Source organism: Buteo buteo, chromosome 3 (genome assembly GCF_964188355.1).
Source record: "Buteo buteo chromosome 3, bButBut1.hap1.1, whole genome shotgun sequence".
In the NCBI taxonomy this organism is placed as follows: Eukaryota; Metazoa; Chordata; class Aves; order Accipitriformes; family Accipitridae; genus Buteo; species Buteo buteo.
This window is the reverse complement of record NC_134173.1, coordinates 32,587,987-32,614,796: the sequence shown is the minus strand read 5'-3', so window position 1 is coordinate 32,614,796 and position 26,810 is coordinate 32,587,987. Positions and strand designations below refer to the sequence as shown.

The window sequence follows — 26,810 nt, the reverse complement described above, 5'->3', positions numbered from 1 at the left end:
AGCTAGCCCACTTCGGCAGCCCTTAAACACATCCACTTGTAATTGAGTAGGTTAGCTGCATTTAGCTCAGTGCAATACCACCCAAAAGGCCTGTCTGTTACAAGTGAAAATACCTACGAACTTTGTAGGCAGTTCCAAAGTTAGGGAGTGTACAAAATAAGCCCAGCCCTGTCACTGTCAGTGCTTCATGTGTTTATAGGAAAGTTAATGACCAGTGCTGTAATTAGAGACTTCTGCTGTGCAACTGTTGCTAGAAAGAACAAAGGCTCTCCAGAGACTCCTTTGGATTAGCTCCGAAGAAGTTGGAATGCTTTTTTGAATTTGAAAGTTTTCTGTCCTCCCTATGGTATCTGTCTTCATCCCAACCCATTCTTCCAGTGCAAATCTACAAATTCTTTCACCTTTCCTGGGGGACAACTTCTTCAACAGCGCTGCTGATACCCACTCTGCTCTGTGACTTATTTTATTACCTCTTGGTGTCAGGAAAGCATGGCTACAGAAGAGCTTATTGCAGTTAAATATTATGCAGAATACCTGGTATGGTTTTAATCCTTTACAAAGTCTCAAAACATTCATGACATGAAGAGTTGTCAGTGCCTTAAAACACTTTTATGTGCTTTTAGAAAACCTTTATCTCATCTTAAATTAGTGACAAAGGATGTGCCAAGCTCCACTCCAAACTGTAGTGCTATCCTGTGCATTGAATAACAGTCGACATAGTAAGAGATGCTATTAAATTGGATAAGACTAGTTGTAGAATGAAAAGGATTTAGCATTGATTCATGGCAGTTCCCTTTCAAAAATTGAGTACAGTTGCTGGTCTTTTCTGCAACACAAATTTCAATGTTTACATGTGTTTCGTGTGATATATGTTTGAATTGCAGGTTGACATAAAATACAGCCTGGCAGTTACACTATATAAATGAGACTGACGTTTGTTCGTACTTCTGTCAGGTTGGAATGCAAGTTACGGCTTGGTGAACTTGGAGGTTGTAGCTGTGATTTTAAAAGAGCAAACTAACAAAAAATCCCACTCTATTACGGACGTTTTCTAATACTTAATCTCGTCAATTCAAGATTCTAGAATGCTCTCAGGGTCAACCTGTTCGTGGTTATGACTTTCCCAACTGAGGGCTATCTTTAGCCATTGCTAAAGGTGATCGCTATAGATTGCCATTTTTTCTTAGCTTTGTTAATTGTTGGGCAGATCAACACTTCTGAATGTTCATTCCATTGGATGCATACCAGAGTGATTTGTACTCCTGTTGTCATTGTGCAGGTGTTTCTTTCTTGACAAACTACAGGAGAAACTTCTCTGTGATCAGGCCAATGATAGTATGGAGGTGGACGAATACAGTGCTGATGACCAAATGGAGGTGGATCAGCAGGGTGAAGACATTTACTCAATGATTAAAAGCTGCAAATTTAACATGAAAATGAAGATGATAGAAAGTGCCAGGAAACAGGTGACTGTACTGTCTGATAGCTTCCAATTTTGTGGGAATACATATGAAGTACAGCTGGAAAAGTCTCTTAGGTGGTCTTGGGCACCTTTTTCCCAGGGCGGACCTTGTCTCTTTTTGACCCTGCTGTCCAGGACATTTTGAAAGCTCAAGAAAGTCAGTTCCCCAGTGAAAGAAAACAAATGGATAAATGTTAATTACAAATTTGTTGATAATTTATCATTACTGGAAATGTGCCTGAATGCCCCTTTGATCCACAGATGGTTTCTGACACTCTAAAGGGCAGATAAATAAAGTACCTGAAATGTTTCAGTCTTTAAATGAAGGAGCGCTTGCAAACAAACATTATGCTTTCTCATTTACAAATAATCTCTTCTGTACAAGAAAACAAATCAAATTCAGATTGAATCAATATCATTTATTTCAATCACCAATGATGAAACATTTTATGATTTGGGGGAGGTTTATGGTTTTTTGTGAATGCTCTTAGGTTAACACATAAAAAACTAAAGCTACGTGACTTAAAAATTTTGTTTCGGATCTGGCAGTTAAAATGGCTGTAACATAGCCTTCTTTGATGGTGGGCCTTTGGTGTTTCAAGCTTGAGACAAGACGAATAATACGCAAGTCGAGGTTTCCCTCATCTTCGGAGATGCTGCAGAAATCTGCAATCAGTGACAAGAGTTTATTTTGAGCACTGTAATAACCAGATAGAATGTTAGTGCTGTGTTGACTATACACACTTAAAGGAGTAAATGAAAAATAAGATTTCCTTTAATGTTACTTATATAAAACTTTGCATCAATACACAAACTTAAGTGATTTGCTTAATGGTATTATAAACAAAGTTACATTCCCCATATGTATTTGTAGTGCAGAACAGTTAATGCCTGTTTAGTCATGTGGATAGAATGCTTTTAATTTCCTCAGTTTGTCAAACCTCTGTTCTTCTCTTTTCCTTTTTCAAATTTCTCCATTAGTGCAAATCTGGTTTTGAATATGAGACCCAACAAGCAGTGGACCCCTCTTCATTTTATTATAGCTTTACTTGTGTTACCTAAATCTTCCTCCCTTAATTTGGTTGCAGAAAGGTTTTCTTTCCTCTTCAGATACGTTATCTGAACATTCTATCTTAATTTGAATACAGAACAGCTTCTCAGTTGCCAAGAAGCTTCTGAAAAACCTCCGCAAAGAAGCCAAAATGAGGGAAGACTGGCTGGTGAGGTGGAATTATGCCTATTGCCGCTTTACGCATAGTTGCAGCCGGAACCAGAGTTGTCCTGAACGCGTGCTCTCAGTGTTAAAAGCCATCTGCTTGCTTGGTAACTGCCTTCTCTTTGCTTCACATTGTTTATTATACAAAGCTGCTTTGTTGTCACATTGCCAACTTTGTTTTTGAATTCCAACAGAAGATACCAAATCTGACTATCTTAGCAAGAACATAATGGCCTTCCGAAACCAGAATCTTCTTCTGGGTACTACGTACCACATAATGGCTAATGCTCTTAGTCAGGATCCAAGATGCCTTGAGCAAATCGAAGAAGAAAAGGCTGGAAAAATATCAGTACTATCAGGAGAAAGTCTTGAGAGTCCTGAAAAGGTAAATAAGAGGGGAAAAGCTTTTAGGTATTTCAGTATTGTGATCACTACTTCAACAGGTAGTGATGGATACAGATAGATAGAGAGAATGTGAAACCCATCTGCTATTAGCAGTGATTCGTCCAGGAACACCAGCTAGGGGAAGAAGAAAAAATAAATTTAAAAAAACAAACTGTGATTGCTGTTTTGTCTGGTTTTTGCTCTCCTGGAGTTCTGCAGCACTGAAGCCTTTTTAATTGGGAGAGTGTTCTTGTGTTTCTCTGTTCCTGCTTTTTGTGTGAAGGGGAAAGACATAGTCATGGGAACATGATCCTCAAAGAATGCCTTTATTTCATCTGGGCATTTCTAAGCTTCATGCTGTCAGACTATCTTATTTCATAAAGATATCTTTATAATACTGGTAATGATACGGATACACTTATTTTATCTAAATAATTTTAGTGATAGAGAGGAGAGGGGTTTTTAAGACAGAGTATATGCAGGTCATCTTTGCCTGTTTTGGGGAGGTGCGCATTTAAAGAATACAGTGACAGACTGTGCTGCATCTGAAATTGTATATGCTGTCAGTTGTCCCAGATGCTGTGGCACTAACTTCGTGTCTGTCAAATTTTTTGAGTAAGAATTTGAAGTACCACTGCTAACTTATTTCTATTAATTCCTAAAGCCACCATGAAGACCCTTAGATATGATCCATATCAATATAAAATAGCAAAAAATTGTTCTTAATTTGTGGGTTTTTGGTTGTTAAAGAAAAACAGATAAAGAAGAGATTCCTGCAAAAAAGATTTTAAATTTTCAGATGTGTAGAAACTTGAGCAAACGCTTAAGCTTCATTTATTAGCTAATTATTAGGAGCATTCTTCTTAAAGAAACCTAAAAGATGAGCATAAAAGCTCTTCTGTGTCAGATGAGTCAGACTGGGATACCAGATATTTCTGTAAGATTAAGGACCTTAGCCGTATTTTAGCTTAGTATTAAGCAGTACTGTGACCCTAGCAGTTTCCCTCTACCTACCTGAAATTCAAACTATTTGATTTCAGTTACAGCATTTTTCAGTTGTTCCAACTTGTTCTGCAGCAATTTTGTGTATTGTTTAATAACTATGATAGCTAAAATGTCAGGTTGGTAAGTTTGTTCGCAATATGAGAACATATGTACTTGATTTATAAACATTCAGTTGTAAAGGATCTTGTCAAGTCCTTCATTGCATGAGCTGCATTACAAACGTGTGATCAGTATGGTAATAATGACATCAGATTTGGAATAGTTTGATGCATGCTTTTTTAACACAAATTTTTAAGTGTAGCTCTTATGAAGATGTTGCAGATATGTCAATACGAAAAAAATAGCATTTTTAATGTTTTCTGTTAACTGCAAAAACTCTAGTAACATTAACTTCTTTTCAGTTACAAAAATTCAACATAACATGTCCAAAGACTAATTGTAAGTTAAAATTAGTTAAAATTTTCCACTGAAAATTGTGGAAATTAATATTCTGGAAGTTACTGCTAGAAATAACATGCCTATTTTTTTCCTTTGTATCAGCTTTGTAATATCTAATACAGTTTTATCTACTCAAGACTTGCAACCAAGCTCCAGTTTCAGAAGTAATTGTTGAATGCTACTTGCTAACGTGTCTTTTTTTTCTCTTACGGTTGAATTTCAGGTATTAGCAGGTCTGAATAAGAAGGCTTTTCAATGTTTCAGCAGTGCTGCAAGGAAGTCCGAAGAGGAGGTACAGTCCCACTCCATGGAACATGTAGATCTGATGGGAGTTATTGATGCATATATGACTTTGGTCGGTTTCTGTGACCAGCATCTGCGCAGGGAAGAAGAAGGCTTGCTTGGTTAGTCAGGATTTCTCCTGAGCATGTGTGGTGGATTTATCTGTAATACGTGAGCTTTTGTGATACCCAAGAGATCTCCCTGAGTAACACAGCTTGAATTTAAATGGAACAGTTTGTCCTCCGGTTTAACAGTATTTATATTCCCTTTTTTGCCCCCACTATTACTGCTAGCTTTGGTACTAGTGAATCACTTGTAGTCTCCCTCTCACTTATGAGAAATACATCATATCCAGCAGATGCTTCCCTTGTTCCTTCCCAGACCACAGCAGTGCTGTATTTAAAGCAGGCAAAATACCAGCAGTGATGCAGCTTCCTGATAAAGCTAATCCTTACAGTCCCCAAGTACATGTGTTGCAGATGTGTGCAGTTCAAACAGATGGGAAGGAGAACAAAGTAAAAATACAAAATACACTGAAAAAAAAATACTGAATTGTAAAGATGGATGTTCCAGATGATCAAAGACATGGAACAAGTGATGGTGTTTCTGATAATTCTTGTTTAATGTCTCTTGGCAGAAATTAACACTGCAGATCTGCAGCTATTCCCAGCTATTGTGGTGGAGAAAATGATAAAAGCTTTAAAACTGAACTCCAGAGAAGCCAGGCTGAGATTTCCTAGACTGCTGCAAATAATTGAGAGATACCCAGCAGAGACATTGGGTCTAGTGACACGAGAGGTTAGTTGTTTCCATTTTCCTGGCAGTAAATGTTGCTATAAATCGAATTTAAAGGGTGGGGGTGGAGATTGGATGGATAGAGAGGTTAGACTGGTAAGTTTTGCTTCAGGTAAATCAGATAAATTTTATCCCATCATTGTTCCTTGTCTTTTCTCTAACTTGCTGAGTCTAATTCATATGGACAGAAACTTTTTTCTTAAAAGTTTAACTTTTTATCATTTTTCTGATTCCAAACGTTAGTTTGAGAGCTGCTGGAGAAAAACTATGTTGTGGGGCTTTTTTTCCCTTCAGAACAATCTAGGTGGGCTGATAAAGGTGGTTAGTATTAGGGTGAGGAACGTATCTTATTTCTGTAGGCTGAGTTTCCTGTGTGCAGGAAGCCAGCAGCTTTTCCAGACTCACTTTCCATGTCTCCCACCTCTCCCTGTTCTGCTTCATTCACTTCAGAGATTACTACAGCTTCTTCCTTTGTATTTACAACTTCCTCCCTTCCACGACCTGTCCCTCCATTGCCATTCCACAGCAGGATACCATGAACCAGGCTGCCTTCCCTGCTGTGGTGGGACAGATAAGCTGAGAGCTCCTCTCTGACTCACGCCTGTTCCTGCCTTGGCCTGCCCGCCTTTTCAAGCCCGTGTCATTGTGCTGGTGCTCGCAGAGCCCCAGGCCCTGTCGGAGGAAGAACTCAAGAGAAACACGGCTTAGTTATCCCAAGAAACTGAGAAAGTAGCATAAATGGCTCAGGTGCACAAGGTGTGGCCACATGAAACTGATGATTCAGACAGAACCTGACACCTGGTCCAGTGGACAAATCTCACCCAGAAAAGGAGTTCACCAGGCAGTTCTTTGTCCTCTCCTCTGTCTTTCTGTGAGATAAATACTGGCAACTGATCTTAAACTCTATTAGAAAGGGTAGACAGGGACAAGACAGCAGGAAGGGACTTGGAGTCTGGCCTCTGGCTATCACAGGAAAATATATTGTAGTACTCCTTTCAAAAGGTATATGGTTTGTGGAGAGAAGTGAGCATGAAGTATATTGGGGGGAGTGCTTTACTGAAATTAACATCTGTCAGCAAACCCAAACCTGTTTAAAGTTGAAGGAAGGACAAAATTGTGGCAGGAGTTCCAGTGTTCCCCCTCCTGGCTTTTTTTACTCATATCAAGACTTCAACCAAATGGCATTTGAACTATCCCTTTAGGGGTTTGAGTGGTTTGCATGTGGTGATCAAAAATGATAATATTGCATCCAGACAGAAAAGCCACAAGTTTGAGTATAAAGCCTCACCTTGATCAACAAACTGCAGATCTTTATAATGGAAAACCTATTAAGCAGCAGCGGTGGTGGTGGTGGTAGTAGTAATAATAATAATGAAATCTCTGCTTCATTGGGGGATGTTTCATGCAACCTAGTTGATATTCTGTTTCCTTTTCATGTGTTTCTGTCGGTCAGGCTGGGCCACAGAAGTTTTATTTGTTTGCTATGTTTGGTATTTTCGAGGAGGACCAAAGTTGAAACAGTGTCTGTGTTTTTGCAGCTTTCTTCAGTTCCCTGTTGGCAGTTCATTGGGTGGATTAGCCAGATGATGGCACTACTTGACAAGGATGAAGCAGTAGCTGTGCAACATACTGTTGAAGAGATCGCAAATACCTATCCCCAGGCAATCATCTACCCTTTCATGATCAGCAGTGAAAGTTACTGTTTCAAAGATACTGCAACTGGTTGTAAGAACAGAGAGTTTGTAGAAAGGTGAATTTGAAATCAGAGTAGCCCTTTTGTATGTTTTTTATTCAGCAGTGGAGATATTTATTTATTTTTCCTAAACAAACTCTTCTTTAGGGGGCATGAGAAACATTAGAGGGTAATCTCATGCACACTGTGTTTTCATTTAAAGGCACAGGGAAAACAGATACATAAACTCTCTTAGTATTAGACATACTCAGGTTAGTGGCCTAAAGTGTTGATTACATACAGTCCCCAGGTTGTGGGAAGTTAGAATTTTTCCAAGATAAACCAAGAAGACCACAAAGAGGCAACCCCTTTCTCCTCATAATTCTGTGGTAGTCAAAGTTTCTTCTTCCTTCTCCTGCTCTGCTGAGGTAGAACGGAAATCTGGTGCATGATTAGGCTCTTACTGTAGTTGACTTCACAGCAGTAAGAGTCAGTACCCATCAGAGATGAAGATGAGGCTTGCTTGAACACTTACAATCTTTCCAATACCAAGAAAAAGCAGATATGTTTAAATAGAATAGATGCTACTACCAGACTTCAGAGAGGGCCATTGAAATGGATGCATGTTATCTTGGGGAACGACAGCCCTTGGTTGTGTTCTTCTCTGCTTATTCAGTGTGTAGCATGCGCCTTCCTCTACAAGCCCTCCCTTGCCCATTTTGCCATGCAGTAAAACCTCAGTTAATCCACAGGCAGAAGTCAACTTTTATCACAGTGCTGTAGAACCACTATACAATTTTAGGTGTCTTTTTGCGTTCTTTTCAAATCTCTGATACATCTGCTGAATTTCTTGTGCTTCACAAACTGTATTGCCCTTGAATAACTGTCGTGACAGGATGTATAGTCTGGTTAACGCCCTTTTCTGTTGCAAGTACGCTTTCCACTCCCTCACCAAGCTCCTGTTTTCGTAGTGGGATACTTAATTAAAAAACTGGGAGCTGCATGGCAAGGACAGTCAATATATTAACAGTCACACAGCCCAGGAGAGGATTCTGAGGGAGTCCTACCTACCTACCCCTAGATTTTTTTACCAGATTTTTTAATATACCAGACAATCTGGATCATTGCTTATCTGCAGGCTAGGTGGCAATGGTAGTTCCTGTTGTGTTGTGATGCACCTTTTTTTTTTTTTTCTTTTAAAGGATCAAGAATAAGTTGGACAGAGGAGGAGTAGTTCAAGATTTTGTACACTCCCTGGAACAGCTCTCTAATCCCATAATGCTTTTTAAGGTAAAGTGGGGTTTGTTTGCTTGTTTGTTTGTTTTTTATTCCCCCTTCCCCTTCGTTCCTCACCATCTGTTTAGGAAAGAGAGTACTGGGCGGAGCCTCCTGCAGTTCGGCTGACACCACCACCGCAGGAAGCGGTTCAACCCAGAATCAACTGATGATGTTGGGTGCTGTCAGCAGCTTTCACTGGCGATGGTCTTCCTCCCTTATCCCAGCTGTCTGTTTTGCACTAGCCCTTTTCAGCTTTCTCTTTCGGGGTCTCTGCCCTGCCCCATGGTCAGTCTTCCTTAATGATTCTGAAACCGTTACAGAATTATCATTTGTGGCCATCTCTATAATTTCTGACTACTTGTGTTCTTATGCCCTTTCCCTGCTTTCTGCTGGCCTTACCTGTCTACATTCTGACCCCGTTGTCCAAAGGATTCTCGTCTTGTGTTTGGTACCACTCCTGGCCCTGTAGAGTCTTTCTTAGTTTGCACTAGACCCTATGGTAGTAAACATAATTATCTTAATAAAGTAGAAACATTTTATTGTAAGACAGAATGAAAGGGAAATATTTCCATAGTCTTTTGATTGCTCTTTTGATTGTCAAAAGACATGTTAATTGACTATTTATTAGTGAATACAGTAACCCAAATGCAATCTGAGCAGATCACTGAAGAGCAACGGTCAGTACACTTTTTCTCAGTACTCATCTGTTTGTTTCTGTTGCAGGATTGGGTTGAGGATGTCAGAAATGAGTTGGTAAAAGCTCACAGAAATAAAAATAAGCTTAAGGAAATGTATGAAGGTATGTACAAGAATTTGGGAAATTTAGAGACTCCTGGCCATGGATTGCTGAGGAAAAGGTTTATTCAGGTATGTGTGATTACTGAGTAGTGTTGGCATCATGTGCTTTTCTAGAACACACTAGAAAGTAAAAAGAGGGGACCAGATCACAGCTTTTACAGGTGCTGCAGGACTTGATGAGACAAGAGATCAAGTTAGGAGTACAGGACTGGGATTTCTTTGCTAGAAGCTATGGACTTACTGTAGTTCAACTTCCACTTCTGACTGCCCTGCAGGACTAAATGTTCCCTCTTAGACAGCTTCTGCCTCCCCTGTCCTGCATGCTGCCAGGTTCTCAGGGCCTGGGCCTCTCTGACCATCCGTGAACTTGCACAAGAATCTGGCCTTGCTTTTTTTCCCTGCTGCCAAGGATGTATGAGCACTTTAGAGTGTTTTGCTGTATTAAGCTACTCAAATTTGCTGCTGATAGGAAGTTATTTAGGGTAAGTTATTCAGAAGAGTTACAATTATGAAGAACTAGAGAAAGGACTTCACAAAACTGACTGACATCTAAAATAGTGAAAGTCAGTGTAGAAAAATTAAGTGATGCATGTGGCAAAAAAAACCCCAAACCCTAGTTTCATATATAAATTCTATGGGGTTGAGATAACTATTGCAATTCAAGAACAAAATCTTGATTTGTGATAGTTCTGTGAAAACATCAGCTGTGAATTCTCAAGAGCAGTCAGAAAGAAAATTGGCTGTTGTTCTCTATTCTTAATAATGACTAAAACATGGATTTATAGATTGACATAGCAGCCTTCTCTGACTCTTGCTTCTTGAACAGTGTAGTCCTCATCCGCTGTTCTCAACACAGGTGTAATGAAACTGGACGAGGTTCAGAGCAGTAAGAATAATCAGAGGTACAGAGTAACCTCTGCACAAGAAGCAACTTCAGCATTCCTACAACTGGAAAAGATGCAATGAGGCCAGATAACAATAAAGCTCTTAACATCAGGATTGCCAAGCATGAAGTAAATATTCTATGGAAGTGGCATGTTCAAAACAAACAGGGAGAAGTGTTTCCTCATTCAGTACACACTTAAGTGCTGAACTCCTGCTCAGGCTGTTATGGATGCTTTCATGGGTTCGAATAGCAAGTAGACAATAGCATGGGGAGGGGGAAAATGCTTTGAGAGCTTTTACACACAAATGCACACTTCTGGGTCCAGAAATCCCTGAGCTGCAAATTGCTGGAGTCCAGAAGAATGATACTCCTGTAGAATCTGGCTGTATGCTTGTACTGTATGCGCATAACCCTGTGGCCAGGGCTGGGTGAATTCACGTCTCTCCCATATGGCCATTCTTATGTCACATTAGTATTAGATAAACTTAGCCAAGTGTCTCTAGGGAGATTCCTTCCCCATGAGCAGGGAGGGTGGAAGATGAGCGCAAGGTGGAGTTGGGAAGAAGTCAGGTGACAGAGCAGCAGAAAGGGCAATTAGGAGTTAGGGGCATACTAGCCCTTTGAACATGTTGCTGCAAGATAAGCTGGGTCTCTGATGAAAATCACTTTAAACTTAAGAGTACAGGGATAAGAATTTGCAGGATGTGCTGCTGTCAGGGTGGGGGTAGAAGGAGGGGAGCAGCTGTAGGTTGAGCCATACAAGGTACAACCACAGCAAGGGACCTAGGAGGCATGAGGACAAAGGCAGTCTGCATTTGGTTGTTGGGATGATTTGTGTGCACTTTGGCCCACTTACACAAAAAAACCCATGGCTCTTTAAAAAGCGAAACGTGCAGTGGTAGACGATACTGCAAGTAGTGCTGATGGAGTTTCAATTGTTACTGAATTAACCGAATAGGGAGAGAAGAGCAAGGGAGATGCTGGAAGAGGGGTGGTGTGGTTGTTCCCCTCTGTTGAAGGGGAGAGCAGTATTCCTTTCACATACTAGCAGCTGCAGGAGAAGAGGGTCCAGGTGATGGTGCACAGACTCTGAACTCTTTGCCTTCATGATGCAGTATTCATGAGGAAACAAAGTGTGCTGTGAGGATAACTGTATAGTTTCTAGTGGCCTTGCTGGAAAAAAAAAAGTTGTATCTCTCGACTAACACATTAAATTGCTCTAATACATGGAGTACTTCAGGCTTGTAATCTTCATATGTATTATTTATGTAGAATTTCAATTGTAACTTAAACAATAAGAATCTTGCATTTATTTTTAACATGAAATTCCAGTAATGTATATATTAAACACTGTTGATGGATTGTATTATTTAAAATACAGAGTTAAGGCTATTAAATATTTGATGCTTTCGATTTTAGAAGTAAAAGAACAGAACAGAGAAAGCAATTGAGTGATCATCTGGAAATAGATTTAAAGTGATAAATATGTTGACTGTAGCAGTCTCTTCTTCAGAAGGATAATATTTTTTGTATTTTCATTTACTTCAGTGAAATAGCTGTGTCCTTCATAGCTTGGGAGAAAAATGATCAGGCATTGAAAAAACAAGTGAGCTTACATATCTTTCCAAGCCATTAATACCAGTGAGGTCCAAGAGGGGACATCTGGTTTTTCTAGAGCCTTGAATTATCAACACAAGAAGTCAACTCAGTTAACTGCTTGCAGATAATACTTAACTTTGTTTATTAAATGGTTCGGTATGAAATGTCTTTGCACTTTTCCTTTATCAGGAGATTTCAAATACTTGAAAAATACGGATTTATATATTTTGCACCCAAAATTATCTCAAAGCAAATCACGAATAATAAATGTGATAGTGCATAAAATATTTAAATTGATATTTTCTAGCATGACACAAAAAATTCTCTTAATACATGAAGCTCTATGACATGCTTTATGTATACATATAATATATCTTTTGATTGGCAAAAAAGGTATATATGGAATTAGCTAGGCTGTGTTTGCTTGCTATGTAGTATGGTTACTGCTAGCTTAAAAAAAAAAAAAAAAACAAACAAAAAAACAAACTCAAAATCTGACAAAAACCCACACCTTCCATAAAGCACAGAATATTCATATTTGAGGGAGAAAAAAGATTAACTGACTTATCTATCTGTATTTTATTTTACCATTTGTAAATTGAACATTCGAGGGGGTTTTGGTTTTTGCTGCAGCAGTTTGAAAGGGTGAGAAAATCTAAAGACTGGTGCATCAATTAAATCCTATATTTAGATTAATAATGGAATTTGTTTAATAGGTACAAATTTAAATATTTGTATTTTATATTAATATTTCACTAGCTGATCTTAAATTTTTGTAAACAGATGAGGTATGTATATTAAGTTTAATGAGCAGCATTATTGATATGCTCACCCAGAATCCAGCTGCAGCTAGAGGAGGTAAAAAGGGATAAGCTTCTGGTTTTGACATGGCAAAAAAGTTTATGATCTAATTCTACAGATCTTTAATATCACTGAACTGGTAAAATGCAGATATTTCTGTTGATGATAGCTGGTGGGTCTACGAAACAGGCAATGAAAAGGTTCTGACAGACTAGAAATAATGGAGAAAAAAAAGAGCTGGAGTGGAAGGATGATTGATGTATTTTAGGAGCTCAGATGAAGCTGTGTGTGTAGATAGGAAGGTACCATTTTGGTGTTCTTGGGGAAATTGCTAGCACTGTGTTAACAGGATTCCTTTCTATAAATGAACCTCAGGCTTTTGGGAAGGACTTTGACCATCATTTTGGCAAAGGCGGTTCAGAACTGTTGGATATGAAGGCTAGTGTGTTCGATGCGATTGTAACTTCTCTCCTCTCAAAAATGAACAAAACCCATAAAGAACCTGGAAACCTGAAAGAATATTCACTATGGATGAGTGAATTCAAAGCTGAGTTCTTGAGGAATGAACTAGAGGTTCCTGGTAAGTTCCCCTTCAGTGTTGATGGTGAACTGTCCCAAAGTTGCTGCTCTTGAGCTCTCCTTCTTATGTTGGCTGTATGGCCCCTCTGGGTGGCCTTACGCAGAGGTAGATTTCATCTGAAATAATTCTGTACTTTCATCATCTCTGAAACCTGTTCTTAAGCTGTAGTCCTGACTTTTGAAATTGTATCTAAAATTGTATCTCTTGCCTAAGAACTTTAGTACTTTTTTAAAGGTCTGACTCTAGGAAATCTGATATATAAATCTAAGATGTGTTTAAATCTAGTTCAAAAAGGATGGGTCCTCTGAAACCATTAAGAGCTGCAATTCTAACAGCTGAACAAGGAAATAATATTAGTAATTCAGAGATAAAATCATATGATGTGTATGACGAATTTTTATGCATTTTAAAATATTTTCTTTATTGTTATTATTCTACCAATTTAACAAAATATTTGAAAGTGTGTTCTGTTCTTAAACACACCTTAAAAAAAAAGTTACATAGACTGATTGTAATTTTTTTTCTTCTATTTTTTCCGCTACCACTTCAGGTCAGTATGACGGAAGAGGGAAACCACTGCCAGAGTACCATGCAAAAATCTCTGGATTTGATGAACGGGTATGTTTTTGAGTCAAAATCCTGTGTGGTATAAATCTGTGTCCATATTCCATTTGAAGAATTTGATAATAGCAAGGTTGCAGCTTGTGTATGCACCTTGCAGCACATAAAGGAAGGTCTGCAGCGGGCATTTGTTTTTCTAGTAGTAACTGAGCAACTTGATTATGCCATCTAAGAATGACAGACACACTTAATTTCAGTGATGATTCTGTAAGGCCAAGTCTTCTGTCACAAATATTTTGCTTTTTCCTGTCTTTTTTCCAAGATAAGTGTAATGGAATCTTTGAGGAAGCCAAAACGTATAACAATCCGAGGTAGTGATGAGCAGGAGTATCCTTTTCTTGTCAAAGGTGGTGAAGACCTGCGGCAAGACCAACGTATTGAGCAGCTGTTTGATGTAATGAACATTGTCCTTTCCCAAGATGCTACATGTAGCCAAAGGAATATGCAGTTAAAAACTTACCAGGTCATCCCCATGACAACAAGGTAGACATTTATCTTGAAGGGACAGAAATCCTTATGTTAACATCTATTACTGTTGGGATGTTGGAAAGTGAGATTTCTATGTGCCAGATTCTGGTTCAGAGTGTTTTGTCTTGGCTTAATTTTTTTTTTCTTTTCCTTTTAAACAACATTGAAATTGCTTTGTCTGGAAACTGTTTTTCAGAGTGTATATTTAAATTGGTAGCTTTCAACCTTCTTTTAGCAGACACTAAAATGTATTGCTTCCTATTTGTGGTGTTCCTGTAAAGTTCAACTCTAAGCTACTTGTTCACATCTCTGACATCCTTTGTTCCAGACTGGGACTTATCAAGTGGCTGGAAAATACTTGTACTTTAAAAGAATTCCTTAAGAACAGCATGTCTGAAGAGGAAGACATCAACTATAACAGGTGATGCTTGGTTTAGCTCTCTGCTCTAATAGAGACCAGTACTAACGGGTTTTTTGATACTGACAATCCTGTGGCAGCATTTTATTTTTTTAAAAGAGTGAAATAATAGCACCTATAAGCAAGGAGGCAGTTTGTACTTCCTGACCCAAATTAGTAATTGGCAACTGTTTGTTTAATGAGTACCATTGTACCTGGAATATCCTCCACCCAGCTTGTTTAAACAAGACGCTTATAATCATGTGTGACGTCATTATCATCCCCATTTCCTTATCAGCAGATTGATTTTACAAGCAAAGGATTTTGATCTCTTGATTTGATCAGGCAGGAAATGGACGTAGGTCAGCGAGGAGGGGAGTGGAGCAGAGGGGAGGGGAGGGGAGCAGAGATGGAGCTATTCAGAAGCTGGGTTCAGCAGTGAGTGAGTCAGTGATGGGGGAAATTGGCAGCAGATGCACAAAACACAACTGTAAAAGAACACTCTCTTTATACAAATGCTGGATTTGAATAAATCAGCTTTCTTTCTCTTGATTGTAATTGGAGGATGAATATTTGTAAAATTGATTTAATTCTAGCATTTCAGCCTGTTTCTATCCTGCAGTTTAGAAATGCAATTTTATTTACCAGCATTGTTCTTAGTACGTAATCTCTGAGTTTGTCAAAGTGTTTTCGTCACCATTTATTTTTTCTAGTTCTCTTGTTTATGGGGCAGGCTGGAGGAACCTCCAGTGTGGAGGGTGGACTCCAGAGAGTCTTTATTTCTGCAGTTAACTGATTTGTGAGCAGTTTAGGAACTGCTACAGTTTCTGCGTTCCTGCTGTCTGGTTCATTTTTGTGAACAGCAGTGGTATTATGTTGGTTTCAATTCATTGACTGGGAAAGTGGAGGAGGACTCACATGGAAACACCTCATGAGGGGAGAAAATTTCTAATATACTAAATGTAGAAGGTCAGTGTCTTTTTTTTAAAGACAGTTAATGATTTATCCAAAAAGATTGCTTTATTTTGTTGTTGTAGACAGACTTTCCTGTATGTTCTTCAGTCAAGTCAATTAAGACACTTTTTATATTGAGCCATGGTTGAGTGACAGCACTCAGAAAGGAAAATTATGATGAAATCCTTGCTGGCAATATTTTGGTTGGGGTGGGAGAAATAAGTTTCTGAAGTCTTGAAATCCTTTTCTTTATCCTGAAGTAATGGGCTACGCAGTCTATCAATGATAAACACTTCTTAAATGGAAAGGATCTCTATATCTCAGAACATGCTTTGGAAGGAAGAGAGAAGGCAGGTGCTGTGCTAAGCTGCTGCTTCTCTGGAATAGAAGTTTAATGCCTAGTATATTTAGTTAAGATGGGAGAAAAATATCAGATTATTCTATAAGCAGTGCAACTAATGAAGACTCGCTTCTTATGGATTAACATGTTAAGTCCAAGCCCCTATTCCTCCCCTCTTCTACACACGGAGGAGATAATGGACTGCCTTCCTGCATTCCCTACCAGTTTGGATGGACAAATGGCAGCATGTACTGTGGTAGGCTACGTAATGCTTCTCAAATGGATATAAGACTGTGTTAAAAGTATCTTTCCCTCCCTGGAGAAATTATTTTGGGTCTCTCTTCTCAAGGCAGCATCTAATTTTCAGAGTACCCATTGACAAATTAACACCTTTGAGATGTCTAGCGTTCTGTCAAATATGACTGAAGTGTGTTCAAAGCTGGGGGGAAGGAGATGGGATGGATCAGCGTATGCACTGAATGTATAAACTTCATTTCCGTAGCAAGACTAAAATTAACGTAGACTGTAGCTTCCTGACTCCTCCTGTGCATAAAAATCTTCATGGGTCATAGCAGCACACAACATGTGGATATTCGAGTACAGAGTGGAAAGGTAATACAGAGAAATCATCAGTGGTTTTTGTTTGTTTTTTTTTTTTTTTTTTTTTTTTTTTTGTCCCTAGCATAAAAGGACCTCGTGCTACCTATTCTGAGTGGCTATCCAAGATGGGTGGGAAAGTGCAGGGCACCTCTCGATACCATATTATGTACAGGTAGGTTTTAAAAGAGAACTGCGTGTAAAATACAGACGCTAGAGTGTACACACACAGAGAGAGTTGTAGAAATTCCAGGAAAAATATGATCTGCATTATAATATGCTGGCTAGATCTGATTTTTGCCCATTTTGCTGCTTTGTCTTACTGGTGATGCTCTGCAGGAGGAGTTTAGTACTGCCAAAATCCCACCAGAGCAGAGGAGTGCTTCCAGAAGCTTGCTCACTTCTTTAAGAAAGTGTCTAGAAGCAGATGCTCCTCTTCAACTTTATTTTCTAGGTGTCTTCTTCCTGATTATGTAATTAGGTAGGCTCCCTCAGAGCCAGAGCACCTGCTGAAGTTGGACAGAGAAAATCACTGTGATTCACTGAGAATTTAAGAATATTTGATGGTTTGGGTCCTGACTTGAGCATCCTCTCAGAGGAATTTCCACACCTGCCTAGATCTAGCACTGTAGTGGGGGGGAAGTAAAGTTTCCAGTGGAGCACTTCCGATGAGCTCATAACCTGCTTAAGCAAGCATCTTGCTTTCTAAAGGAAAACTTTGACTTGCTTAACTGAATGTGTCTACATTAATACTTGTATTCAGATCCAGAATGTGCTTTTGAAGTAAATTCCCAGTTACCCCCACTAACCTCACATTGGCTTGCATTGCAGAGCTGTCCCCTAGTACGCAGCTTTGCTCCTTTCAGACAAAACTAAACTGGAAGGAGAGCACCCAGCGCATTCCAGCTCTCACGAGCATTTGGTTCCCAAGACCAGACATGGGCTAGGCCAGAGCAGTCGCCCTTCCTCCCCAGACGTCTACGGCATGGGTGTTCTCAGCACCAGCTATTTAGTTCTGTTGCCTCCCCTTGTGCTGCACTACTTTCTAGTGTCAATATAGCCTCTGCATGCTGCTGAGAGATTTAATATGGGCCTTAGTTTCTCTGCTTGGAAGAGACTATCCAACCAGAAAGAGCACGGTTGTATTGCTGTATTAAAGCTTAATCCATTGACTTAATTTGGAGGAAACTAGACAAAACTACATACTGTTTTCTATTAAGAAATGTCAGTCTTGGAGGTAACTGTTGGGAGAAAAAGAGATGAGGGGCTATTTTTAATATCAGATTAAAAATTTGGGGCAAACTCTCTGTGTGGCTTGCTGTACTGTTTACTGGGGTAACCAATGTGCTAATGTGGTCATCTTAACTTTTAACGTCCAGTGGGCTGTTATTTCAATAGCTAACATTATTCCTTCATTAACTTGCAGAAATGCTAGCCGCACAGAAACAGTTATGTCTTTCAAAAGAAGGGAGAGCAGTGTTCCAGAAGACCTGCTGCGGTAAGTGCGCTATTAATGACTGCACATTGTGAAACAAATGTTAGTGTTTTATCTGTATGCAACAAGTGACTTCTGTTTTGTTAAGGCGAGCCTTTTTGAAAATGAGTACATCTCCTGAAGCCTTCCTGTCTCTGCGGTCCCATTTTGCCAGCTCTCATGCACTGATGTGCATCAGCCACTGGATACTTGGTATTGGAGACAGACATCTGTCCAACTTCATGATTAACAAGGAGACAGGTGGCATGGTGGGAATAGACTTTGGATGTGCGTTTGGCTCAGCTACACAGGTATTTGTTTTCTAATTAATTTGTTACATTTAATTTGATGCTCCTCATTTGCCATCACTCTGATGCAAAATAGTCTTTACAAGTTATTTCTAGTTAATAGAATAAATTCTCTGTTTCCAGATATTCTCAGGTAAGCAGAGAGCTATAGAGTTTCACAGAGTCTATATGGTGGTGTTTTGTGTAGTTCAGCCATGCTTTCAACCACTATCACTAAATATTCATGACTAAAGCTTTGATGTCACAACTTGGTCCTGTTCTACTGTGTTGCACATTATTTTCAGTTAAGTGACAAAGAGGGTTTCAAAGCTTAAAAAGAACAAAATATTTATTTCCAATCTTTCTGTTCCAAAGCTTCTTAATTCTTGTTTTCTTTTGACTGTCCTTCTCCTTGGCTAGTTTTTGAGTGTGCCAGAGTTGATGCCTTTTCGTCTGACTCGCCAGTTTGTTAACTTGATGATGCCGGTGAAAGAGTGGGGGCTCATTTACAGTGTGATGGTGCATGCCCTAAGGGCTTATCGCGCGGATCCAGATCTCCTCATCAGCACAATGGATGTATTTGTAAAAGAGCCTTCTTTGGACTGGAAGGTGGGATTTTTCCTCTCTCCTTTTTCTTCATGTGAAAATTCTTAAACTGCAATAAGGATAAAATTGATCAAAAAGGAAGTATTTCTTGATGCTCGCTCTCAGTGCTCCTTTTATCTTTCTTTTTATATTGAGCTCTCAGAGAAACTGAACTGAAAGGATTTTAAATGACAGAATTCTATATTGATGGACAAAAAATAGTAGTACATGTCTCTTATCAGTGTACTGTTCTTTATCTGCATGATAATCCTAAAAATGTGGGTATCTCTTGATAATGTTATGTCACTTACGGCAGCAGCATAAATATTTTCAACTTTTTGCACTGAGCTTCTTAAATTTGCGTAACACCACTGTATGTATAAAACTAATGATTACACAGAAAAAATTCTGAAATCAGTTGCACTTCATTAACTCCAGTTGTAAATTACATTTTAAGTCATAGGCAGGCTAGATATCATCTCATTACCTTGCCCTCCATTGCATCTGCAGTTAAGAGTTACTGGTTTGACTTGCCATGATCTGGCAGCTTAAAGGTCTTTTTTAAGTATATGATTTATGACAAACAGGGAAAATTTGTTTCCTCTTTAGAACTTTGAACAAAGACAGCTGAAAAAAGGAGGCACGTGGACTAAGGAAATAAACACATCTGAAGTAAACTGGTACCCTTTGCAAAAAGTCAGCTATGTCAAAAGAAAGCTTACAGGTGCCAATCCAGCAACAATCACTTGGTAAGATGCTCTCCTTTTGCTTTAAACTACTCCACTAAGAGCTTTGGCAGTCTCCTGTGTCAGATTTTGCTCTCTTCAGATAGTATCACAGCTAGGAAAAGAGAAGAGGCAGTCAGGGCAAAATTTCAACAAACCTCCTGTCAGAATCGTTTTGGTCCACATACAAGCTCTCTGAATTCACCCTGCCAGCCAAAACACCAGATATCTCCCTGTGAGTGTTCTTGCTCCAGCTCAGGCCTCCTGAGCAGTTTTACTGTTCCTGGCAACACACACATCCCCACCCTGTAAGCCTGCTTAACTTCTCACTCCTCAGACTGCTGTTCTTTATGTTCGTCTCCACAGCTTTTAGGCTAGGGGTAGTATTTAAATCAATATGCTTTTGCTGGACAGTTGCTTGAAATGGAGCCTGAACCAGCTGTATGGGAGGCATGGAGGTAAGCTGCTTCCCAAAAACATCAAATTCGAATCTGATGGCATTCTGAGGTTATTTATGTCCCGTCTAGTCAAGTCTGGCTCAAGCCAGAATGTCTTTAAAGTTCAGTTAAAGTACAATTAATCCCTTCCATCCTCTTCTAAAAAGACATTTTGGATTAATCAAGGGGCGGGGGGGGGGGGGGAGGCAAAGAAAGCAAGCCTGTTCTAAAACCATACAAATACTGAAAAGTGCAGAACTTGGGAGGAGTCCCTTTTGCGGTCAAGGCTGAACTGGAAAAGGCAGCAAAATACTTCTTGCAGATACAAATCAGCAGGGTGGGTAAGGAGATAACAGCTTGGATGTGAAGTGCTGCATCCTTCTTTCAGTTAGAGACCTTTGACAAGATTGAAATATTCATGGTAAGTATTCACTAGTAAAGGACACCTGAAATCACCAGTCTTCACTGGCCAAGCCTTCTACAGCTATTGAACGGTCTCCACATCTTGAAAAATAAAGCTGGATGAATCGTGTTCAAGTACTGTTTCATATTTAAAAATCCATCTCACATTTTTTTGCTTCTTTCTTTTAGTAAGAGCTTATTTTTGTATTCTCAATTTTAGTGATGAACTACGCCTGGGCCATGAGAAGTCCCTTTCCTATAATGATTTTGCAGCTGTTGCTCGTGGTAGCCCTGATCATAATATCAGAGCCAAAGAGCCAGAGGATGGACTTTCAGAAGAAACCCAAGTGAGATGCCTGATCGATCAAGCGACAGACCCCAATGTCCTTGGCAGAGTCTGGGAAGGATGGGAACCCTGGATGTGAGGGACTGCTCTCTAAAGCGCAGTCTGCTAGAAGGAGCATCCCTTAACACACAGCTGCAACCAGATCAGAATTTTAAGGCCAAAAAGGAAAAAAAACCCTCTTAACCACTTTTATAATCATCTGTTAACTTGACTAATGTGGAAAATAATTTTTTTTATTAAAGCTGTATTCAAACAGTCATGATTTTTTTAATATATATATGGTTCTGCAACGAAGTAGCTTTATTGTCTTTGTGTTAAAATCAATGTAGAAAGAACTGGAGAGGCTATAGAGCTTAAAGACTTACTTGAAAGGCACTGAGATCACTCAGAGGAAAGCACGACTCCATACTCTGTGAGCTTGTAGGCATCCTTGTAGTGAAAGTCTGTGCTTTTGTCTTTTACAGAGACCTTGATGATAATCAACTGAAACCATTCTGCAGATATATGTTATTTTGTAATTAAAACTGGAAGATTTTTGTATCAGTTGAAACAGTGAAGGACATGGTAAAATTAAATAGCTCTAGATAACCATCCAGATACTTTAGGTGTTATTTCATTACTCGATAATGAGAAAGCAATGATGAGACCATGCCAGTTTGTTCCAGCAGATTGTTTTTTAACAATTCGAGGTTATACTGTGTTATCTCTGTCCTTCAGAAGCCTATACTCCTCATGTTGTGTTAATTTGTTTGGCCAAAGCCAGAAGTAGCCGCAGCAGAGCACTGTAAGCTTTTTGCTGTAACTGCGGCACAGCAGCGTTGGGGAAGTTGTGCCAGATGTGACTCTTCCACTCTGACAGCCAGTTTTCAGGTAACCTTGGTGGCAACTGCAGTGCAGCACAGACAGCAAGGGGGAGAGAGAGTTCTCTGAAATATTACTGTTGTTTATTACCCAGAATTCATTGTAGGAGATTGTTTCCACTGAGGCCTTTAATAATTATCATAAAACGTGTAATAAAAATGAGTCTTTGCCCTTTCACTGCCTTACACGCTTTCCCTCCTGCTTCTGTGGCCATGGGACAGTCCTGATCTTCGAGAGGGCTGCCACCGGCACCAGTCTCAAAGGATTCTTTCAGCTGGAGAGCAGAGGAATCTGCCTCCTGGGTCCAGCTCCATGAAAAACTCAGCACGGGCAAGACTACTCACTAAGGCCTAATGAATAGGGAGGGAGGTTTTTTGTTTAATATACTTTCTAGCAACAATTACTATTTGTTACCTTCCTTCTTAATAAATATTCTCAATTCTCTATGTCAATAGTGTTATGAATTAAGAAATTCAGAATCTTTTTATCAGATTTTATTAATTAAAAATATTGTTTGGCTATATTTTTGTAGAGGAAACATCTATTTAAAAATAAACTTTCAGATGTGTACCTCATTTCAGAAGTTAATTTAGGGTACTTTAATCACAGAAACCATCCACATTTACCCGTTTATACAGGTGATAATGGACAGCGGTTTTTTCATAAGTGTGTGTGATATGGTCTATTTTTATATGCACTTGTGTAAGATGTCTTGGTGCATTTCATTCTTTTAATCTCTGGTATCAATAAAGACGGCAGCACTATGAAGATTAGTTAGGTGGGGCACTCAGCTTTCATGTTGTCAACTCTACAAATAGAAGAAAGTTAATGCACAATAAAAAGCTACATAAAAAGGTGAGGGGGACATTTGGAAATCAAGTGGCTAGTCGTACGAGGTGTTTAATTGCACTTTTGGCACATACCTCAGATACTTACAAGGTACTTTGACCTGTACTGCTGAGGACAAAGTTTAGGTTTATAGTTTAACGAGGCGAGGCTCGTCTTGTAGGACTTTTGATACCTTCAGCAGCCGGAGATGTTTGTGCATGCAGCAGGCTTCCCTCCAGCGCCAACCGAGGCTTCCTTGGCCTCCGGAGCAGAGAGCGCAGCCGTGCCCTTCCAGGGGAAGGGGGCTGTGGGTGAACCCTGTCCCCTGCCCTCCTCTCCCTTTAGTCCGTAGGGAAAGGCCCTCAGGCCAGGCGTGAAAGCCTTCAAGACGGGTGAAAGTAGCCCTGATGGTGCAAAAGAATTTAGAACGTCTCAATGATGCTTAAAATAGTTAAAATTTAAGTTTTGGACCTAAAATAAGTGCTGTAATTTGAAGCCACAGCTACATCAGTCCTACTAGTGGCATATTTGTCAAGCTCTGGTGTCGGCGAAGGAGCAAAGCACAAAGCTGCTGGGTGTTCATCAGCAGAAGGACATCCCCTGCGAAGCAAGCGGAATTGCCTTAATGGAGCCTTCCCTGTGCAGCTGAGTGAGCCTGAAAATAACCTCTGACATATGTAAATCGCAGCTGCTCTCCCTGATCCTGACTGAAGAGTGCTGCCCTCCGTAAAATACGGCAGTCAAAAGGAAAGGCTGAAGCCAGCCCGTGAAGCAGCAAGGAGAGCACTGACGCAACGAAAACCTCAAGTCGCTGGGCTCAGTGCTTTACGGGATGGGTTTGTTAGCCTTCCAGAAAAGAGTAAGATGATGTGCGGCTCAGAGTCGGAGACTGCTTCAGGTCTCATGATACAAAACAAGACTTAGTAACTATCCGCAAGTATGGCAGAGTTATTTCCTTCTCAGATTAAATAACCAGATGTGCACTATATCTGGAAGTTCATTAACTGCATCTAAAAAGCTGTGTAAACTATTAGCATATATTCTTAGTAGGTTTTTCTTAGTGTATAGAATAATATTAATGTTTAAGCTAGTCCTTACTATCCCTGTCAATCCTACAATTTGCTTCTAACCAAAAATAATACTACTGCTGAACATGGAGGAAAGCTCTGCAGCTGCAGCCTGCAGTCTCCTTCCCCAGCTGAGGTTCCTGCATGCTGCTTCTCGCGCTCAGGATTTTCCCTTAGCCCCCACCACCGCCCCCCAATTTAAATGTTATCTTGAGGGGTCTGTGGCTGAGATGCAGTACAGCACCAGCACACGCTTGGGCACGGGAAGGAACCCACGAGCTTGCCACAAGAACAATGAATTAGGCTCATCTTCAGCCGTGGAATAAGGGTTTTCCTACAGCTCTTCTGGCCTCACGCTGAGGGCTTTGGCCAGCCGCTTCCTGAAGTCAGGTAAGTAAGGTCTACATTTAGAGGCACTTCTCCCCAAACTTCACGTATTTCAAAATCAAGGAGTTAAAATAAGGATTTATTACTACTGCTTTAAAACTTTTTTTTTCCCCCTCACAAATACTGAGTGTGTGGGTCTGCCAAGTCACTTAACACTGTGTGCCTCATTCAGAAATGACCTGGGGTTTAAAAATTTCATTTTTAAGCTATGCTGCTTGTAAGAAATGGCACCTATGCAGAAAGGTCACACCCTGGCAGCCACCCACAGCACCGAATGGTGTCACTACTCTTGTAGCAAAGCTACATCTCATGTTAAACCAACAGTGTCCAGAAAAGGATGTTCAGGGGTTTTTTGTTGCAAAATGTTTTGGGAAGGAGTGGCCATAAGGGACTGGAAAAGATTCAGTTACAGTCTCCACATTATTTACAGGGGCGGTTGTTTGCTTTTTTATTTGCTTGGGTGGTTTTTTTTTTCTTTTTTGATGGGACAGGAGAGGGTAATACTCATTCTACCTGTCCATAAACTCACAGTAAATGATACTGTGCAAGATTTCATTTGGTTAGGCAGAAGACGTAGCTGTGAAGTTGATCTCACAAATCTCATCCCTGCTGGAAACTCATGAAGACCTGTATTGGGAAAAAGTTCAGAGCATCCACCAAAGAATGTGAGAAAACGAGGAGCGCAGGGTCTGAGGCGTCTCGCTGCTGCAGCACATGGCTTTTTGGGAGCCCGGGAAGACTTAATTCAGCAGTTCAGCAGCCACGGGTGCAGCTGAACCAACCCAGCCCGGGCTGGCACCGCCAGGGCTCAAACGCCTGCAGGGAGTCAGAGCCCAGAGTTTAAAAGAGCTAAAAAGAAAAATCCTTTCACTTACCGGCAAGTTCTTCGGCCGCTAACAGTGGGGTGGCCGCAGGCTGGATCAGTGCAATGAACGGACCCAAGCGAGCTCAAGTGACGAGCAAAATACTGTTCCAGCGATTCAAGACAAGGGAGGCACGAGCCCTGGCAGAGGTGGGACGAGGGAGTAGGGAGGGTCTGTCCGGCAGTCACCGCTTACGAGAGCCAACGCCAACCTCGAGGAGGTACTGTCCCTCCCTGGGAGTGTGTTGGCAGGATTTTTTACTCTCCCCAAACAACACGCACCTCTTCATCTGCACGTCCCATTCCCCGGTCAGCCCCCAAGTGCCCTTCCTGGCTTCTAGCTGTCGAATGAAACGATCACCGCACTCCTGCTTCTTCTTGGGGGAGGAGGAGAAAACCAGGCAGACGACCCCTCCATCTTTTTCCCCCTTGTCAGTTGGCTCTTTGTCACCAGCCAGCCAGCCTTTCCCTGTGAGACCCCATGTCGTGAGGTGTCCCCCCCCGCAGTCCTGCTCTGCGGCTGCCTTACCCCAGCCCACGAATCCCCCAGGAGCCGGCGTCCCGCTGGCTCTGCCTCGGCCCCGCAGCACCCCAAGAGCAGAGGAGGGCTCCGGAGGCTCCACAGGACCAGCCCAGCCTCGCCAGGCTGTCAGCCCCGCTGTCCCAAAAAGTCCTGCACATCTGGCTGGGTTGCCAGAGGCGAGCATGCCAGGGGGAGGATGGGGAGGATTTAAAGCCAGCCTGAAGTATTACCCCGTTCCTTCACCTTCCCTGAGTGGCCTGTCCCCTATTTATGAGGAAAAACTAGTCAGAAACACAGTGTGATGTAATTCCTGTCCCTGAAGGGCTCAGGGTCCTGGTGCTTCTCTGGGATTCACAGCTGGCATTCCAGAGTAATTTAAAGTTTTGTCTTTTCTCTGTGAAGGTTCCTTAGAGAAAGCTTTCTTGTCCTTTCTTGCCAGGCTGAAATGCTCCGCTTCGCTTGATTTGGAGCAGGAACCTCAAACAGGTTTTAAAGATATTATTCTGAAATTCAGATGCTCAAAATGTTTTTTATTGCTGTTTATACTTACTGGATCCCAGAGACAAGCCATGATTCAGTGGGTCAGGTACTCAGCAGGACAAGTGAGGAAATCAAGGGCTTGTCTCTGCTTCACTGCTCATGAAATTACTGATGCAGATGGGAACAGATTCAGCTGCCGAGACGCCAGACGAATCCACCGCAGGAAACAGTAGAGCATGGACATCGTCCTGCCTCCAGCCCAGTGCTTTGGTAAGCGACAAGTATCACTTACTGACGTGCTCCTGGATGCTTCGCTGCGGGTCTCCTACCACCCCAGGGCTTCACACCCCGCACAGCGCGTGGGGGAACCCCCTGAAGTCACACAGCTCAGGCTCAGCAACAAACGCAACTAACTCGCCTTCCAGGGGACAGCTCTCGCCGCTTGGTTTTGGGGGGGTCAGGTGTCGACAGGTCTGACCACGAGCTCTGAACACACCTCCAGGTCCTGAAGACACTGTAAGCAAAGCTGCACCTGCTGTGATGGGGCTTAGGTGTGACACGGGTGGCAGACACTGAGGCTTACATGGGTTTCCATGCCCAGCAGGTCACCATTTACTGAGGGATTTTGAGAATCTAATTGCCATAGGGCAGGGTGCCCAGTGGGGGCCGGGTGACCTGGCTGGGAATTGCATCTCTTTTTTGGAGTAACACATGATGGGCATTATATGAGACTGTTCAGGCTGGCGCAGTTGCATGCCAACACCGTCTGATGACCAGCTGCCCTTTCGGGATAAGGACTTCAGCGAGCTGAAAGCACAACACAGTTCCACGTACAGTTAAATGAGATGCTTTCCAAGACAAACCATAATTTTACGGCTACAACAGGTGAGACGTATCGCCTTCCAGCAATCAACAGACCCCGTGGCAGAGCAAGGAGGAGAGAGTGGGTGTCACTGCCTTGCACTTCTGAACC

At 41.0% G+C, this 26,810-nt stretch overlaps 1 protein-coding gene across 5 annotated transcripts in view; it reads left to right on the top strand.

Moving 5' to 3' along the window:
• Positions 1-21,088, top strand: part of PRKDC (protein kinase, DNA-activated, catalytic subunit) — an 86,412-nt gene extending 65,324 nt beyond the window's left edge. For 2 of the 5 annotated variants that reach the window (XM_075023262.1, XM_075023263.1), the window contains 18 exons: positions 1,280-1,466; positions 2,611-2,785; positions 2,873-3,063; positions 4,729-4,909; positions 5,425-5,585; positions 7,121-7,332; positions 8,457-8,544; positions 9,256-9,399; positions 12,992-13,196; positions 13,747-13,814; positions 14,080-14,300; positions 14,614-14,706; positions 16,659-16,748; positions 18,000-18,071; positions 18,157-18,358; positions 18,755-18,943; positions 19,529-19,668; positions 20,704-21,088. In XM_075023262.1, coding sequence (XP_074879363.1) covers positions 1,280-1,466; positions 2,611-2,785; positions 2,873-3,063; positions 4,729-4,909; positions 5,425-5,585; positions 7,121-7,332; positions 8,457-8,544; positions 9,256-9,399; positions 12,992-13,196; positions 13,747-13,814; positions 14,080-14,300; positions 14,614-14,706; positions 16,659-16,748; positions 18,000-18,071; positions 18,157-18,358; positions 18,755-18,943; positions 19,529-19,668; positions 20,704-20,908 — 2,824 coding nt within the window. In that variant the 3' untranslated portion in view covers positions 20,909-21,088. Of the gene's footprint in view, positions 1-1,279; positions 1,467-2,610; positions 2,786-2,872; positions 3,064-4,728; positions 4,910-5,424; positions 5,586-7,120; positions 7,333-8,456; positions 8,545-9,255; positions 9,401-12,991; positions 13,197-13,746; positions 13,815-14,079; positions 14,301-14,613; positions 14,707-16,658; positions 16,749-17,999; positions 18,072-18,156; positions 18,359-18,754; positions 18,944-19,528; positions 19,669-20,703 lie in introns of those variants that run through there. The other 3 variants (XM_075023261.1, XR_012649786.1, XR_012649787.1) reach the window with 3 other exon arrangements.
• The last annotated feature ends 5,722 nt before the right edge of the window (positions 21,089-26,810 follow it).